The sequence below is a fragment of the Osmia bicornis genome, chromosome 2, assembly GCF_907164935.1.
Source record: "Osmia bicornis bicornis chromosome 2, iOsmBic2.1, whole genome shotgun sequence".
NCBI classification, from domain to species: Eukaryota; Metazoa; Arthropoda; class Insecta; order Hymenoptera; family Megachilidae; genus Osmia; species Osmia bicornis.
The window spans coordinates 6627538-6646210 of NC_060217.1; the positions used below are offsets into that span (position 1 = coordinate 6627538).

The 18673-nt window shown below is 37.4% G+C and overlaps 1 protein-coding gene across 1 annotated transcript in view; it reads left to right on the forward strand.

The window, feature by feature from the left end:
* The window catches only part of LOC114872020 (alkaline phosphatase-like), a 159569-nt gene extending 147455 nt beyond the window's left edge, over positions 1–12114 (forward strand). Inside the window, exons 8-9 of the mRNA XM_046288808.1 lie at positions 3697–3818; positions 7795–12114. Coding sequence (XP_046144764.1) covers positions 3697–3818; positions 7795–8190 — 518 coding nt within the window. The 3' untranslated portion in view covers positions 8191–12114. The remainder of the gene's footprint in view (positions 1–3696; positions 3819–7794) is intronic.
* Positions 12115–18673: the final 6559 nt, after the last annotated feature.

Consider the following 18673-nt stretch of genomic DNA (forward strand, 5'->3'; position numbering starts at 1 on the left):
CCTTTCAGAGTGCGTTCCTTTCTAGGGAAAAGCTTCAATATTTGGACTTGTTTCTGTGAAAAGAAAAAAATATTGGTTAGTATTTTTATAGATATTCTTAAACTACATAAAAATAAATTCAATTAGAAAATCGTGGGATTAGATTCGCCTGGCTTTAAGCATTAATTTAATTAGTTCAAGGACGACGCTTGATATCTCTCTGTTCATCTTGAACTTTCCGATCACTTGCCCTCATTTTTTAGAGAAAGAGCTCTAGAGACGTTTTTTTATCGCCAGAATATGCACAATATAGCTACGGTTCTAAGCTGTGAGTAGAAAAGAAGGTTGAAGGTGAAGAACGTATTTCTAAAACGATCGAAGGGTGCGCCAGAAATTTTCAAAAAAAATTAATCTGATATTTGAAATTACAATTATTTGGAGGAATATAGGGCGATTAATTTTTGATAGAAACATTATTATTTTTGTTTATTTTAGAATTATAATAGCGACTCATTATACTTCAATTTATTCTAATTGAATAGAAGATAATCTTGACTTGTAATGATCCTTCGAACTCTCGTTTCCGATTCTTTTGTAAAGTCGTGCAATTCCTTCGGCATAGAAAAGACGAAACGAGTTTCTTTGTTGGGTCACAGCAGCTGCGCTTCTATTATCGACCTGTATTTCGCTTTATCCGCACTGTATATCCTTGTACATGTGCCTGTATGTTTAACTTCTCGAATTGCTTCCCCTGCTACTCTTGACCCCGCCACTAATGCACGATGTTTCAACGTGGTAATTAATATTTAATGGCAGAATGTCACCGCGTAATCGGCTCAACTGTATTACATAAAGCATTATAGCGTCGGCCACTAGGGTGGTTTACGCCTCCCTGTTCAACACCCTCCTCGTTCGCGCAACGGAAACGATGCCAGACGTTTCTTTAATGCGGAAAAAGCATGTTCAACGAGGCTACACTTTGTATCGACATCTGCTAAGAAGCTTTAGTTATTAATTTTCCTACTACCGACACTTTTACGAGATTCGACAACTACTTAGTTAGGGACAAGAAAATTACCGATTTACTTGGCAGACCGAGTTTCAAGATGTAATCGTGAATTTTATTCTTCTCTAAGCTTGGTATAAGAAATAACTACCATTTACTGGGAAAAAGAATTTAATTCTGTTTTTTTTATCTTCACAAGGAGAGTAGTTTCTGAAAAGACCGGACAGAAATTGCTTTCGACCCTTTCGAGCACTGATGTGTTTAGATGGAAGGATCCTGGAGACCTTTTTCCTCTAAAGTTTCATCCAGCCCTAAGGGCGTAATTACAAAGGAGATCACGAAACTATTAGAAAACTTTTCAATCAAAATTCAAATTGTTATATTACCTTTGATGAAAATCAAACTTCTTTAGTTTAACACTGGACAAGTAACTTTTAATTATTTTCAATAATCAAGTTTAACTCGTGTGAAATGTTGGATGGCAATTTTCATATTAATATTACTGGTTAAGGAAGATTTAATTAATTTCAATCTAAGCGGAACAAAGTCAAAGCATTTACATTTGACAATATTTGCCAGTAAATTGTATTTTCAATTCGTTGAATGTCTGCATAAGGAGAAACGAGTCCAATCATTTAGAATAGGCTCTTCAATTTACAAGACGTCGACGTTATGGAAGATACTTTGCTCAGCTCTCACGTCGAGAAGGCATCGAGAATGGGTACAAAAGCTCTTAGCTTCGTCGACGAATCTTGTCGTTTAATTTGCTCGATAAAAGAGATACGATGTAGGTAGACATTCGCAGTAAATTACGAACCATAAACGTTTCCACCTTATTCAGGTGTTTTTGAATAGCATGCTAAATACGCGGAAAACAAACCGTGAAAATCAGTGCTTTTAATTCGCGTTATTACACAGACACAGTGTTACAAGTTTCGAACGTGTAATATATTGAATTACAAGGAAATATCGGGTAATTGTTTTTCAGTAATGAGCAAACGAGCGATTTAGCGAAGCGCACGGAAGAACGCGAAATTCAAAAGGAATTCTGACGTTTTAAACTCGATTTTATTCCCGCTGAATGGCACGCGGGCAAACTGAATAATTGAACATAATTAAATAACGATCAGTTTAAACTAACCGCGAGCGATTTGGTGGTAGAGGTAAAAAAGAATTCTGGAACAGTCGGATCCAGAGAACCGGCTACGTTCTATACTTTATTTCAGAGAGCGTTCCGCTGAAACAATTGACCGCGAAGAGCGTTATTTAAAGGGACGATTAATAACGATCACCGAAAGTCAAATAGATGCGAGGTGATGTGTGTTCCATTGCTTCCATTGTGCTCTACTTTGAAACTGACCAACCATTTCCACGGCGATAAATCGCGAGCTGAAATTTTCAGAGATTATTTTTCCTTTTCAACCGGCAGTAATAAACTATCGCTGCTGTGTCTATGTCGCACAGATTGTTTCAAGCTATGAATGCAAATGTGTGAAATTAATAAAATTCATGGAGAAAAGAAAGGGATCCGAAAAATTAATATTCCTGCAAAAGTTTGATATTCGAAACGCTATAACTTTCGAAACTTGGAACCGACGGATCTACATAGATTTGTTAAAATTTTCGTGTCTCATTTTCCGGGTTTCATCGAACGATACGAAATTTATGCAACCGTCGGTGGAAAACATGAAATCGTCGGGATCTTTATGGAGAAACAGGGTTTAATGTCAGCGTTACATTTGCACAGCAAATAAACGGTTAAATTATACATTGTTAAACGACAGACAGCGTGAAACGTCGACGGTCTATTTTTGAAGATTCCAACTAAAGGAAGAGGACGCTCCTGAATAAAACATAGCAACCACCGGGCATGCCCTCGAGTCCATTCTTCCGCTTCCTCTACGTCTTCTTCACTCACAGTTACGCTTTTTCCTCCTCTGTTTCCTTCCCTCCGAAAGCTGAACGCTGAAAGTTATTCATGAAACACTGGCCTTTTCATGGAACACCGCCTTTTCCAACAATTAAATGTTTTGCGGTATTTGATGGCGACTTAAACACCGTTTAATTCACGGTCCAATCGTGACCGCGGGATTTACGAAGGAATTCTTTTTATGCTTCATCGCGATCCCGGATAACTCTCAAAACATTTAGACGCGAGAATCAAGCGTGTTTAAAGAGGATTTAACCCCGAGAACTTCCGGAATGCTTTACCATCCCGGACGTAACTCGCATTCCTTCATTTTCTTAGCTCCAGTTTCCAAGTTTCTACCATTCTTGCCTACCAAACCATCGAACCATTCCGTTTTATAATTCTAGAAAATATGTAGCTACAAAAGACAATTTAAAAAACTATCAGGAGCAAAATTATGGACACAGTAAAAATTCATTTTCAACACCTGATGTTTTCAAGATGATGTTCTTATTCTAAAAATGGAAATTCATAGAGGAGAGTGTTCTTTCAGAATACTTAAGGGTAGGTTCAATATTTTACATTGAACATCAATGTGAAGGACGGTAGGAACTTATGGGACGACCTAACACAATAACATTTTATGGTCTTCATCCCCCATACGTTCCAACAAGTACCCCTCATGAAACAACCATTGGAACGATGCTCAGAATCCCGTTTAATCTGCCCTCTATTTACAACCCTCTCGTCTGTGATATTTCCCTGATTGATGGACTAATCGCGTGCTCTTTTCCCGCTTCAGGTTCCGACAGCAAGATGTCGGATGTTGATGGACAACCGTATACAACGTTGTTGTATAGCAATGGGCCTGGATACACGCAGCCGAGGAATATATTACGAGAGGCTGGAAAGGATTCCATTCAGGTAAAAAAGGCCAGCTCATTTTCACCGCTCACCACGATACCTGCGCTCTGTTTATTGGATCGGAAAATGTTCGAATCGGAAATATCGGGGGCACGTTTAAAAATCCATCACGCACTGTCGAGGATCCATTCGTGAAATATTCGATGAAACTCTTCGAACCTCATATATTCCACCCTCTTCGCCCGATTCACCCTCTTTCTATCTTTCATTTACTCATCGCTTTCGTTCCTTTCAAGATTCTACGATCACGACGATCGGTTCATCTTCCGGCCTGATAATCTCTGACTTATCTACAAAGCATCGATTGTTTCATTCTATGTACTAATATAGGTACACATGAAAAATGTGGCTTCATTTTTGAAAGATTGAAATTTTTCATTAACGCGTACGGATAATATTTAAAGGTATTCTTTGACGTAAAAGAAACGAAATGAAAAATAGTGACAATATCTCGTGCTGATTTCCGATGCATTTTCACGTTCTTAACCCGTGAATGATGGAACTGGGTCTTCGTTGATTGGAAATAGGAGTATTTCGAATATGGCACCGCTCATCGATGACCCTTGGTGAAAGATTTACTCAGAGTTCACGGAGTATTTCGTTCGGATCAATCATCTTCGATTCGACCAATTTCTCAGTCATATTTTATCATAGCTGCTCTTCTATCTTCCACATTTCCTCCGAATCAGTCTGAGGGTTGAAATTCTTTCTGATCGATTCAATTTTTGGCTACAAACGTTCGATTCTCGTAAACCCCAAAATTTGCTGAGGTTGCAACGTGAACAGAAAAGAATTAAAAATAAAACAAGAAATATTTTGTGATTAATATATTCGAAGCCAATGCATAGACATATACGATCTAGTTTCAAATTAAAACTTCGGAATGATAATTAAAACTGATGTTGGTTTCAGATCAAAATAAAAAGTAAATAGCTGAAGAGTTATAATAATCAGAAAAAATATTGCTTTTTACGTAAAAATGTTTCAATCTCGAATATATTAATATTTTTTTTCGTTTGATTAATTTTTTTCTTAAAAAACCTCCATCACGTAGTAATCGATTAGTCAAACGTTTCGCAAAAAGAAATTTCCCCTCGGGTCTAACAATTATGCGTTAATTAATGTATAAATGCTCAGGTTCTCAATGGCCACGTTCCCCTTTGCCAGTTTTAAGCCGTACTGAAAGGGAAACGCGATTCAGTGTCGATAGAATCATCTGGTAACCTAGTTTCAGAAAAATGAAGTGTGCGTTGAATCCGCGTGCGAAAGGATTGGAAGGAAAAAAATATGAAACGGAAAAGAAAGAAAATCCGTGGAACAATGAAAGTTTCGCGTTCATTAAAGTGACCGTTCCCTTCGTAACACATTTGATTGTTTCCGGCGAAACGCTTTGAGCGCGTGAATATCAGATACTTGGCTACTATTTATTTTATTTTTTTCCCATCAAACAAATCTTTGACATACTTCAGAAAATTCTGTAATTAAAATTCTAGCTTTGAGCCAAGGAATTGTACTTTGCCAAAAATGACCTTTTCTATTAAAATTGTGAATAAAATTGCAAACGTGGTAAAATGATCATTGTGTTCACTATTGAAAACATTAGAATAGTGTTCCAAAATTTGTAACTTGTGTCGAGTTTCCTTTCGGTTTTCTTCGAATAAAAAACGTTCGTTTAGAGAAAAGAACTGAAATAAATCAATGATTGCTTTCCTAACAGTGCAAGAAAATACTGCACCGTTTCCACGTAAACCTCTTAATAGTTCATCATCCATTTCCTTTACGATTTTCCAAGATAGCTAACTAAGATAGTGGATTTTATTCTTGGCCGTTCAATCGAGGGCGAAGTAAAATGATAAGACCGATAAATCTGCGAGTAATTTCGCGTGAGCTTTTCAAATTACTTTTACAATTGCTGTTTGATTGATCAACTTTATCGAGTTGTTGCACGCTCCGATAACTCTGTTTACATTCCGAATGGAGGAATATCGTTTCCGTTCACGAGGCACCGACAAAGCTGAACGATTCTATGGGATGCAGTTTCTAAGGAAGGTTCAATTCGAATGGCTGGATGATGGATGACAACTGCACCGCTCGGAGATATTTAACGTTCACCCTCGGACCGACAATAATTCCTCGAAATATCGTACCATCCAGACCGTACATTTCGGGGACAATTGTGGAACGATCGTAAGAGAGCTACCTCTCCTGGGATTACCACTTCTTTTCTTTCATTCGACGTTTTACGACGCCTCCTTAACTTTTTCCTCGAGGTGTACCTCGTCGTTGCGGCTGGATGTGCCGGCGCATAAATTAGAGAAAATGAATTTTCTATCTCACAGGGGTAGTCTTCGTTAATAGAATAAACGTTATTTAGAATTCTATTTTTAAACCACCAATCGGTTGATTGAATTATAACAAAAATGATTCGAATTTTTCTGGATACAAGAGCAGTGGCAAGTTTCCAATACTTTTCATTTTATTTATCGTTTGAAAAACCATAGAAAACGATGACACGAGTTATAAAGATTTCCTGAACGAGAAGAACAGGAAATAGGAGGAGGAATTCTAGCTCCTACGGCCCCATCATTCACGAAACCTGAGACGAACCGGAAGCTTCGGAAAAATCTTACGATACGAGCGTCCTGTGAGTTACACGTGTAACACTGGCCCTCTGGGCATCGTGTCATAAATTATGCCAACTTTCCACGAGAAAACGTACACGAGGAAAGAGATGTCGGATCACTTCAGTGGTCGCAGAACGCTGTTGCTGCTAGTTTAGTACATAACTTTACCCGATGTTTATAGGATAAAGAAGAATAATTGTTCATTTATGCAAGCAATGTACATCTTTATATGATCGAGATAGATTTGACCAGTTGTCTGAGAATTACATAAAATTTTCACTAATTGTAAGATGTACTACAAATCTGCAAGAATAATTTTCTAACATTTTCTATTAAATTAATTTTCTTATTTCTGATCAAATTGGCTACCTAATATTCGCCAGGTGTCAATTTCAATTCAACTAGTTCAAGTACTTCCCGGGGTTTCGGAACTCGATGAAAGTTTTACGCGCATTTCCAACTTGTATATCCAATAAAAATCCGTTGGCGAGCTCGCTAACACCATTGTCAGTTTCCTCGCAAACAAAGATTACCAGCACACGAGCCGGGCGCAACCCTGCCGCACATCGGGATGTACCCTTTCATCTGATCGCGGGGTGAACGTGTCAAAGGGCTTCAACCGTGGGACGCAGAGCAAAAGTACCCTTGTGAAGCGTCTTTCTTTTTTCCTCCTTCTCTTCCGTTCTTTCCTCGCGGCAGAACTGGAAAACGAGAACGGAAACGAGCGGAACGAATCAAAGAAGCATCCCCTGGCAGCGTCGAAAACATTGCGCCCCGAACAAAGTGACAAGCTGGTTACAGCGAAACGCTAGTGCGGCTCGCTCGTGCATCATAATTACAAGGTCGAAATTGCAGGCTTGCAAAGCTTGCCTTCGGTAACGAGGCCGCCGGCTGGAATTTCGTTCACGCAGGCAAATCGCGGTAACCGGTTGGAAATTTATTGCGCGATATATCGTACCTGTTCCGTGATTATTATCCTTTCGACACGGATTACGAAAGCGTACGCTTTGATATTAAGGAATAGTTCGGTAGATGAAACGAGGGGAAATTAATCGTTTAAGGATCTTCCGGGTTATTCAATAACTGTAACTATTTCGTTATTTGAATTCCAATGAAAATTCACGTATGACAAGGTACGTAGTTGACGCGTTAACGGAAATCCTGTTTAATCCTTCTGCTACGCAGAGTATTTGCATGTCGATATAAAAATTAACAATCTTTATGACATAATATTAATATTGAAGTCATCAAAGGTACATGACTTATCCATTTCATCGCTAAGCGTTATGTAAGGTGTTTCCCCAAATCAAATTCCGCTAACCGACAATCAAATATCAATTCTGGCTTTCCAGACAGCAGGAGTGCCACGAGCCTGGGCGACACACGGCGGAGAGGATGTGCCCGTGTTCGCCATCGGTCCTCTGGCCAATGTCTTGTTCTCCGGCAGCATCGACCAGAGCTATATACCTCACGCCATCTCGTACGCCGCCTGTCTGGGTCACCATGCGAGCCGTTGCTCTCGAGATTCCACCTCCAGCAACGACACAATGAGCGTCCCGATAAGCTGTCCCTCGGCGGAGCCGAACAGCGCCGCGATATCCAGCGACGTGATGAATGACCAGGCCAGAAATCCACCCACGAAATCCGCCGCGTCCCTTGAAACGACCAGCTGCCATTCGCTGACCAGTGTTCTCTTGCTCTCCCTTATCCTCGCCATACTGCCCTTCCACCTAGACGCAACCAGTTAATGCCCGTTTCAGCCTCCTCCGGTGAATGCCTCTCTGTTACACATTCCACGTGAAACCTCCCGAAGAAGCCTCCCTCTAATCTGCCCAATTAAGACAACAGGTGATCCTAACGAGCCACCAACGTCCTGAGAGATTTCGAGTATTAAACAGCGCGAGAAAAGTGAATGCAGCTGTGATTAATCAGGGCAAACAAAGAATTTACAGATACGGAGGTTTTCGAAGAGAATTCACGATTTGCATCAAATTCGAATTTCCTTGCAGAGGAATATTAGGTACAATTTATCAATGATTCAACGTATCGTGCCTCGAGATAGAAGAACGTCTATTCTACGCTTGGAAGATTCAAGGATGTAGCTTGAACAGGGTTAACCTACGTGACATATAAACTGTCCCCTATCCCGTTGCGCTGTTACGTCACCTCGAAGGGAGACAGGATTAATTCCGGTTCTACCCAACTTCTTCCGGGCAACAGACTCGTGTTACGTTGAACGTACGTGTACAGAGGGAACTACCGATTAATCAGCGTCAGGGATCAACGAATGATGCCTAATCATGAACGATTTTCGGGAGCTTTGGAATCGCGCTAGAATGCGTTTAATTGAATTTTAACAAGTGTTGTAAAAGTGTTACAAGACTCATCGAGTGATGCGACGTTGTTTAAGACAGTTTGACTATTCTCTTTCGCGATTCAACTCGGTTGAAAAATGAGCCAGAGCAAGTTTTTGAATAAATTTTCGAAGAATTTAAAGTGACACGATGAAAATATTCGAAACGGTTAAGGAAACAATCTACGACGGTAATGACTATTCCAAAACTGCTCGATGAACTTTGACAACTTTCAAACCGCTCGCAGGATCTAAATGAGGTTTACAAGTACTACGTGACGAGGATATTTCAGTCGAACCGTGAAAGGAGTTCGGATAAAGTCGATTCGGTTCGATTAAAAGGGTGTTAAATGCGATGGGACAGACATTGTGCTGATCGTCGATACAAAGTGTCGGGAAATTTCCTTGAAATTCGTCGGATAAAATCCATTCTAGAAGTGATTGTCACAGAATCTCCGTTTTTCGAGCAGGAGTGAATTAAATTCTCGAAAAAAACTATCAAGTGCGACTGCTGTATCGTTGATACAAATAACAAAAAAGTACCAAGTCATCGAAGAATAAATTTGTTATGCAATTCGATTGCATTTTTTATTTTCTTGAAACTTTTATCGAAACAAGAAAATCATGATCAGGTGGTTTAACGCTATTAATTAATCATTTCACTGCTTTTGTGTTTCTCTTAAGAATTTTTTCAAAATGAAGTACTCTTTATGGGAACCGTTTAAGGAAAGGATAACCAGGGTAAAAAGCTGCTGAATGTTACATGTGTTCGAAAACCTGGTCTCTTAAGGATTCTTCGAGCGAACACTGCCATCCAAGATTTCAGCGTTCAAAGAAGAACCAGTGAAACCTTAGCGCGAATCGATCGAGAAAATCTGTTCAAGCAATTTTCCCAATTTTCCTCGAACAAATTCACCTTTCTGAACAGCCTCGAATGCAAATAATATTGAAATTGTTATAATGGTCTCATCCAACGGTATTCGAATGGTAATTTTCAGATTCGAAAACGATCCTCCGCGAGTTAGAAAGAAAAGTACGTTTTAATTCAAATTTATGATAATTCCTTTTCGCAAAGTCGAGTATAACAGCGGTCTCAGATGTGTGGAAGTTCCGGGAAACGCACGGTCTTAAGATCACGTGTCGATCAGAGGGACGATTAGATTGGCAGTACTGGGAATGAAAGTGCAGAAAACGGGCAGGATTAAAGGGAAAACGCTTCGAAACCGATTGAAAGTGACGCAAACGATGAGAATCGACCTCCCGCGCCGTGAAATCAAATTCACTTTAACCCTAGATTACTATCTGAATTGAAAAGGCCATTCTTGAGAGGTTCAAGTGCCTCGATTTCAAATGAAAGATCTCTGAAGATAAAAACAATTATTAATAGCAAACGAATTTTTTTCTAGCAATTACACGCCGAATAAACGATAGAAAAATGATAAAAATTTGCAAACATTTGAGAACAGAATTATGTTCATTACTAACATTTACCATTCGCTTCTTCTTCAAAGGGATAAAAATGAAAAATTAATAATGAATTGAAAATTAAATAGTTTCTTATTTTTTACTTTCATTTTCGAACAAAGCTTACTGTGTACAAAGTAGCCGGAAATGTAATACTGCCTTCGATATTCTCCTTGAAATTTCACATCAGAATTTCTATCGGAGTCGTCATCGCTGTCGGATATTAGTTTGCTTTTGCGATAGCTTCGAGCCGAAAGTGTTCGTTGTATCGTTCCGAGGAGAACGTAAGTGCAGGTAAAATTAATTTTCGCGAAAGGTGGGAAATTCGGTGGAAATTAAACTTGTTCCACTTAATTCGACTTAAAAGGAATTTCTCGCTCGATGATGAAGTGTTCGTAAGTGAAACTTCAAAGTAACGCGATAGAAAGGAGTATACGAGTGACAATGTTACTCGTACGCTTTTTCTTCAAGACACTTTCAAGGAGATTATTTTTAAATTCGCGTCACTTAATGGAATTTATTTATTATTCACGGATACAACACATAAGATTCGCTAGATTGATCTCAAACCGATCTCGTTAGAGTGATGTTAGATCAACGATGTTAATCGCGTCTAGGATGTTTCCGCTTGTTCGCGTTGCACAGAGTACAAGATCGAGGGTCGCTAACAAAACCGTTCCATTTCCAGCTAGCAACAAGGGAATCGCGGTAGAAACTGAAATGAACAACTCTCCTGTGTATTACGCACAGGGATATCCGAGCACTACAACTTCATACGAGCGAGTCATTTACGAGGGCACTCATTTCGGTATTTGATGATGCCCAGGTATCGAATTCATTATCAATATTGCATGGAAATTATTATCATTTCTATCGTTATAACGAGTTTCAAAGGCGCTATTATTCTTATCATAAATTCGAAAATTGAACTTACTATTATTATTGCAATTTTCCATGTTATTAAATTACAATATGAAATTCGAGCGAAATTTCAGGAGATTCGTGAACTTTTTTTTAATTTTATTAGAAAGGAAGCTGATAGCGATTGAAAAAGCGTGAAAGATTTTAAGAAATGACAACGACGAGATTTATATAGCTCTTCGGAGGAAGACAATGAGGAGGGTAGAACAATGAACAGACATTCAAGAGCAAATAAACTTAGCCGCAAAGTTTCGTGGAAAGATTTCGCGAATCCGTGAGCGAAACTCCGGAAGAAAAAACATCTTCGACGGGGTTAATCGGGAAGTTTCGGAAATACGTTTGCTTCGACTAGTTGCGGAACTTTAACGAGAAACGCTCCAACTCTTCCATCCGTTTATATTGATTTTTTTGGTATTGCTTTTTGGAATCTTGTTGCTTTGAGCCACCCTGTTTACGATGAAAAACTGTCGCAGCTATTTCAAAATTAATCCCCCGTGTGTGACATACTTCTAATAGCCAATAAATTCTAACGCTGTGCTTGCATTCTTTTGTTCGTTAATTCTAAAAATTGCAATTTTTGTTATTCTTAATAATCCGCAACGTTTTTGTCACCGACAGAAGTATACTGTGAAAGCCAGAGCTCTGTGAGCTAAGAATATTCTAATAAAAAGTAGAAAGGCAATGAAGAATCATCCGCGCAACGAAACGAGCAACTTCAATGTAGTTCTCTGAATATTCCTCTTCTTTTTTATTCTGTGAAATTTGCATCCTAGTATGATAAGATGAAAGAGAGACATTAGGGTTACAAAAGGAAATATGAAACTCAGAAAAATATTACTCCGTTATTTACCATAATTTCAGACAAAGAACATCGTTCCGTGAAGTAAATTCTAATGGAAATGCGTTTTGCAATTAAAAAATTCTACAATATTCAGAAACACTTTTCTGAAAGTTTCGCGAAAGTTCAAGATTATTGAAAAAGAAACTTTTTTCCCTAACAAACTTCCCTCTGAAATTCATCCAAATTCATTTAAATTTATCATATTTATCATATTCATCAAACAAGCATTTGCGAACCATCTTAAACAGACTTAGTGAACTTTCAGTGCTCTGACAACACGCGCAAGTACTTGAACAACTTTCTCAGACAATGAGTAAGAAAGCATCAGCACAATGCGTATAAATTGCTGCCGGAAGCAAGTAGCTCACTCATTGTAGTGAACTATTTCAATTATGGGAAACACTGATGAGTATCTAAATAATCTTCGAATTAAATTTTCTCAAATATTTATTTCATTTAGAAAACCCTCCACTTTAGACTCGCCCTGTATTTAACTGACGTACGTATACACTCTTCGGTGGAGGTTGTTCCTGGATCCACTGATGAAACTCATCTGTTTCCCCGTGATACCGAGGGAATTACAAGAGAGGACCTTTTTCCTGTCGACCTCCGGTATCGTTCGTTATCCGAAAGAAGGATAGCATTTTCAGGACAGAGAAATGTCTTACGTTGCATCAGCGTATTAGATTTCTTACGTTCGGTCAAGGATCGTTGACGAGAATAAAATGTTCGAGTAGAGGAGTATCCTGACGGTGATTCTCTATTTACAGTAAGTCAAGACTCAAAACTTAGCTTCGATTCCGATCTTATACATACAGAGCTTCAATTTCTGAACAAGACTCCGGGAAATTGAGAACGTGATCCTGTGTACCTTTTTTATCGACACGAATCTTGTACATGTCTCGTTTAGAAACTCTTGTATTTGTATTTCTTGAACACTCGACGTCTTTTATGACATTCTACGATTATTTGAAAGGTGTACGTATATATTTAAGATTATAATTTTAATTTAAAATTTAATTTTTTATATAAGTGGTAAAAAAAATCCCCTGTATATTTGCTTGTGATTGATTTATATTATTATGTAAAACAGTGGCGCAATAATTAAAAAAAAAAATTTTTTATTATCTTATTTATTCCCTACTGAAATCTTCAAAAATATTTCTTTTAAATTCTTTAATTGCGCTGCTGATATAACGGGGCCTTTGTGAAATTTTAGTACGTGTCTTATGACTTTTGAGCATGAATGCAGAATCGTACGGTTCCTGGTACGAGCTCTTTGTCGCAAGACGGCTATAAAAGCGATGCTTCTACAAGACATATTGTCTGCGAAGTGATCCAACTGTTCTGTTCGAAAAGACAACGAATATCCTTTGCATTTCTTGCGATCATTCGAAGAAGCAACACTCGGCGAGAATGCAAATACGGAGCAAGTATTGCCTTGTTTCTTACGATCCGTTTTACAGTCGTGTGTTCTTACCAGCTGGTCATCGATCCGATAGCAAACGTTTTTGAACGCGAATAAAAGCGTGTAATAAAAGCTTCACCAACATGGCTGTCGGTGAAACCGTCGTAAAGATGTTGTAAATAATCTTTGTGGTCGTAGACAGGTGAATGTCAACGATTCGAGCAATTCTTTTGCAACAATGTGGCACAAAGATTAATCTGGACCAGTAAATTTTATGAAACACAAGGACAAAAGGTGGTTCGCTATCACGTTGACTGTCACAGTGAAAATATCCATGTGTAGTCAGACGCGTTATCGCTCAGAATGCAACCATTTCATTTTCTAAATTAAACTCTTCATTTGCTACGTAATATAATTTTAATGCAAATATAAATTTTCTTTAATTTTCTTATTTTTCGGCAGTCAACGTGTTAAGTATATTGGAGGGTACAAGATAAAACTTAAACCGACCGGTATAAAGTGGTAAAGATTTGATTTTATACAATCATTTTTCATCGAGTATTGTTAAATTGCATTCAGACAACGTGTCATCATTTAAAATAGCAAACATCACCGGCCTATTTATAATACTATACCAAAAATTACGTTTAGGTTTCATATTTTTGTTATAACTTTTTTTATAAACCGTTTGTGAATCGATGCGTATACATTTTTTTTAATTTCTACTTTGATGGTTTCACTTTGAGACACCCTGTACAAACAGTACCAAGGGAGAAGTGTTGTTCCATGTTTCTTGTAGTTTTAGATCCCAAAATCACAAGAGGAGAAAGTACGTTCTTTCTTTCTTTCTTTATTAGCATCATACGTAATACTTTACACTTTAGCTGTCGAATAAATTAGAGTACACTGAAACTATGGAACAACAGCTTGCACCCCGACAAGAAATAACGAAAATCACTAAAATAACGACAACGACGGAAACGAAAAGAAATGATGATTACCGTTCCGTTTGGCACGATATTCGTAGATAAAGAAGACGAAAACTAATGGCTTTAGATGTTGATCACGTTTCTCGAAACTGTATATGTTAATATACGTCGTGTTCACCTGGCGCATGTGCAATTGCACGTATGTATGTGTGTGAGTGTGCGAAGTAACGAGCCTAGTTTCTAACGGAACCGAACTTAACGTTAAGATAATTATCGTCGCGAATCGATTGTAAACGCGATTCATACGTGAGACCAAAACGCGAAATAGAAACACGAGCTCACCGATATACATGTAAAGAAATAAATATATTTCTGTAAATAATGTGAACACGAATTATTACAGATGGAATTTACTATAGATATCTGTACATTATTGTTTCATAAAAAACGAATTTCACGAATCCAGTGTTCAATTTATTTCTCCACCTTTCCTAATGCATTCTATTCCTATCTGAATTTCTTTTATAATGCCTGATAACGGATAAGTATAAAATAACAATTAAAAATTGTCTATTCTCACCTGATGATATAATTAAAAATAATTGATAAATGGAGTCAAAAGAATAATGACCTCTACAAATAAATCAAAATGAAGACTCAAAATTCTAAACTACATACGACAGTTATTAATAATATTTGTATTCCCTATTCTACGCACACGTTAGGATAAAATTAAGCTTTCATGCTGCGATATCGGGAGTTTCAAAGAGGATTACCAGTTGCAGAATTAAGTGCCTTTCCGAATTTCCAGGTTTCACGAATGTACCATTAGATACAAGCTTCTACCATGCAAACCTTCAACTCCATGCCGCCCCAACGATCGTTGGGTCCAGTATAACAAAGTGCAACAGCGAAGGGTGTGATTAGCTTAACGAGCAAACGTATTATAGGAGAACCTAAATACCAGTAAATTATATCGGGCGCGGTTCCATTATGAACCAACGTTACTCGTAACCCCCATTCCCGAACGGTGCATAATTCATTCGTATCCCAATATTCGCAGTACACTCGTACATCTTCTGTGGTTTTCCGCTAATGTACTTTAGGCAGTGTACGGCATTGCACGCGGACACCTATCTCTAAGCTTCACACCGAAGCTGGAGAATTTCGAGTAATTCAATAGCTCGAAAAATGTAAATTTCCTTAGACTAAATAGTTTTCAATTACCTCTGAAGAAAATTACTTTTCTAAAATCTTTAGCCAGTATTATACGCCGTATAATATGCTTGGTCGCGGTAAATTACCGAGGCTACTTAATTTACCTCGTTTATCTCGTTTACTTGAATTGCCACACAGTAATAAAACCCTAAGGACGATGAATGTACCTATTCCCTTCCAGAAACTTTTATTTTCATTTGTCTTTTATTCCTCTAATTTCTAGTTTATCTAAGTTAATTGTTCATACGATTTACCTTTTTTTATTCTTTTTTATTATATACAATAATGTGGCTCGTCATATAGGTTCAACTAATATGTAACATTATAACTTCATACCTTTTCATAGTTCTTTGAGAAATTTGCATAATTTGAATCAGCTATTGCTATTACGAATTACAATTCTAAGAGATTCTGTAGCACACGATGCAACATATAGAATCTTAAAGATAATTACTCCTCTAATCGCTAACCACGCTCGCGCAAATTAAATTCTGAATCTGTAATATTAAAGCGCACCAACAGGCCCACCTAAGATGCTTCTATAGACCGCGTACGTAGAAATTAAGAAAGTTTCATTTGCGCCAACTGGCGTCGCGTTACAATTAAGAAACTCGACGTTCAGACAACTTTCCTGTTTAATTGCGACTCATACGGACTATCAATGATCTTCCAGAGATGGTCAATTAAATTGCTGGATAGTTTAAATCTCGCGAAAGCGTGGAAAATTCTCTACTTTGAAAATTATTTGAAAAAAAAATCGATGATTTCAAAAATTGTAGTACGATTTTATTTAGCGCAAAATATTGATAAACTACAGTGCACCGTGCTACTATAGGTAATAAAATACCCAAGATACCGCAGTCACAAATGTACAATATTTTTCCTTCTAAAAATGTTGTTCAATGTTTCGTAACCATCCTGTCATGTTTATACGTTTATTGCACGGATCGTTACACGAAATACCGTTGTTTATTCAATCGTTGTGCAACATTGAGTAATATTTCTCTAAGTTCAGTGCAATAATATTAAATCAAATATCTTTTATGGATTAATTCCGTCTATCTTTCGAAGTATCGAACAAACAAGAAAAATATGCAGTTGCATTTCAAAGAGAGATGCATTTAATTGCATCCTTTGGTGCACTCAGTTGTAATATTAAAATCGATTTCATGGTTTTCCAACCATGAAATTCGATCATAGACGATTAATATTTAATACAAATTTCCGACAACTAGGCTTCTAAACAAGACCAATTTATATCATCCACAGAATTATTGAAACTCGGACAATAACGAGCCAACTAGAATTATGCAGCAAACTTAGCGTAAATCGAGTCAATTTGCTATTTAACGAAATATATTCTGTCACATGGTGGAGACAACAGCACCAACAACCGAACTTAAATCGTACAGAACGTGTTGTCTCCTACAAAATGTCTACCCTAATTAGGTCTCTGTGCATCCACGAAGAGTTTGCTGTTCGCTAAGCAGTGACGTCGAATAATAGCTATAATAGTGGACTAAATTTGCTGTAGATTGGCAACATTACAGGGATGTCCGAAGCACAGCTCTAACTAGTACTAGCAAATGGTTTCATAAACCCTGTAAACTGCTCATAGTAAAGTTTCCCATGTAGTTTCTGAGTAATGAATTGAAAGTGACAAACGTAACTAGGTAAGTACATATCCAGAAAATGACTGATCGGACCGATATTCGATAATTTTGAAGAATTGGTAAGAAAAATGAAAATGAACTCATTAAAGGGTTATGATATTTTCTAAATTTCAAATGGTGAGTAATTAAATAAGGATTAAGCTAATTTCTAAATTTCAGAATGGTAAGTAATTAAATAAGAAATAAGCTAATTTCTAAATATTAAAACGATAAATAATTAATTTGATAATAGAAAATAAAATACTTATAATTTGACCACTAACACAGAGGAGGATTGAAAAATAGCAGAGAACTTTATTACCACTGGTTGTAAAGTGTTTCCTGCATCGTTACAGGAAGTCGTGTTCTTGCGCCGTTCAGCAATTCCAACCCGTGAAAACTCAATCAAAGTTTTAAAACAGGAACGAACTAATTCGTTCGACAGTTTCATCGCGACGCGATCTAATACCTGCTGGAATATTGGTAACCGAGTAAGTCGACACTCGGCAATTTCCATACTCCTGTCGAAACCGATAAAGATTAAATCTGGAGAATTGTGGATAGATTAACGTGCTCACGACTTCATCAAAGAAGCGGAAACGGCTTCAAGAACTTTGCAGATTATTCAACTGTACCTATAAAGTTTTCTTGGTTAAATGACCTGGCACTGTTCCGTCTCAAAGGAACAATTATACTTCCACGTTTCCGAAGAAATTTATCGATGCAAACCGATTTACGATTCTAATAAAAGAAGAACCGAAGGTATTGAATTAAGTTTTCATTTTACGAGCAGAATTACAAAATGATTCATAGATGTTTTCCTGGATAAATGATAAAAAGCCTATGCTATAAAAATAATAATTTTTCAAAACCATAGTGCACAAATTTTTGAGATAAGGAAAGAAACTAAAAGCTGATATCATTTAACGTGTAAACAATAATTATACACACAATTGTTAGGTTGAACTAAAACGAAAAATTGGTTAAATTAAATTTCAATTGAAATTTCTTGGTTGTTCTTCACGAGAAATAAATTCGATCGAAACAGGGTAGAAATACGAAGGTTTGTGTACACATCAACAAGAATAACAGGAAGACAGAAAGTGTAATAACAAAGGCAGTTCCACAAGTTTTATGATCGAAGCGATGAACCCGTGGAATAAGGACAATTCATTGCAAATGTTTTGTAGGAATATTCCCTTCTACAACGCGCGTAACTACAAATCTGTGAATGGAAATTGCCAAACTTCTTGCACATCGTATATTTCACGAACACTGCATCGGATAAGGAACATTTTCTCAAGTCACACGCAAAAGCAAATATCATATCACTGTATATCAAAAGTTTGACATAAAAGTATTGCCAAATAGCACTTACCCTATATCAATTTCAACTTCAAAGTTTGCCAAAAATAAATACACCAACCAAGAAGTTAAGCTGCTGT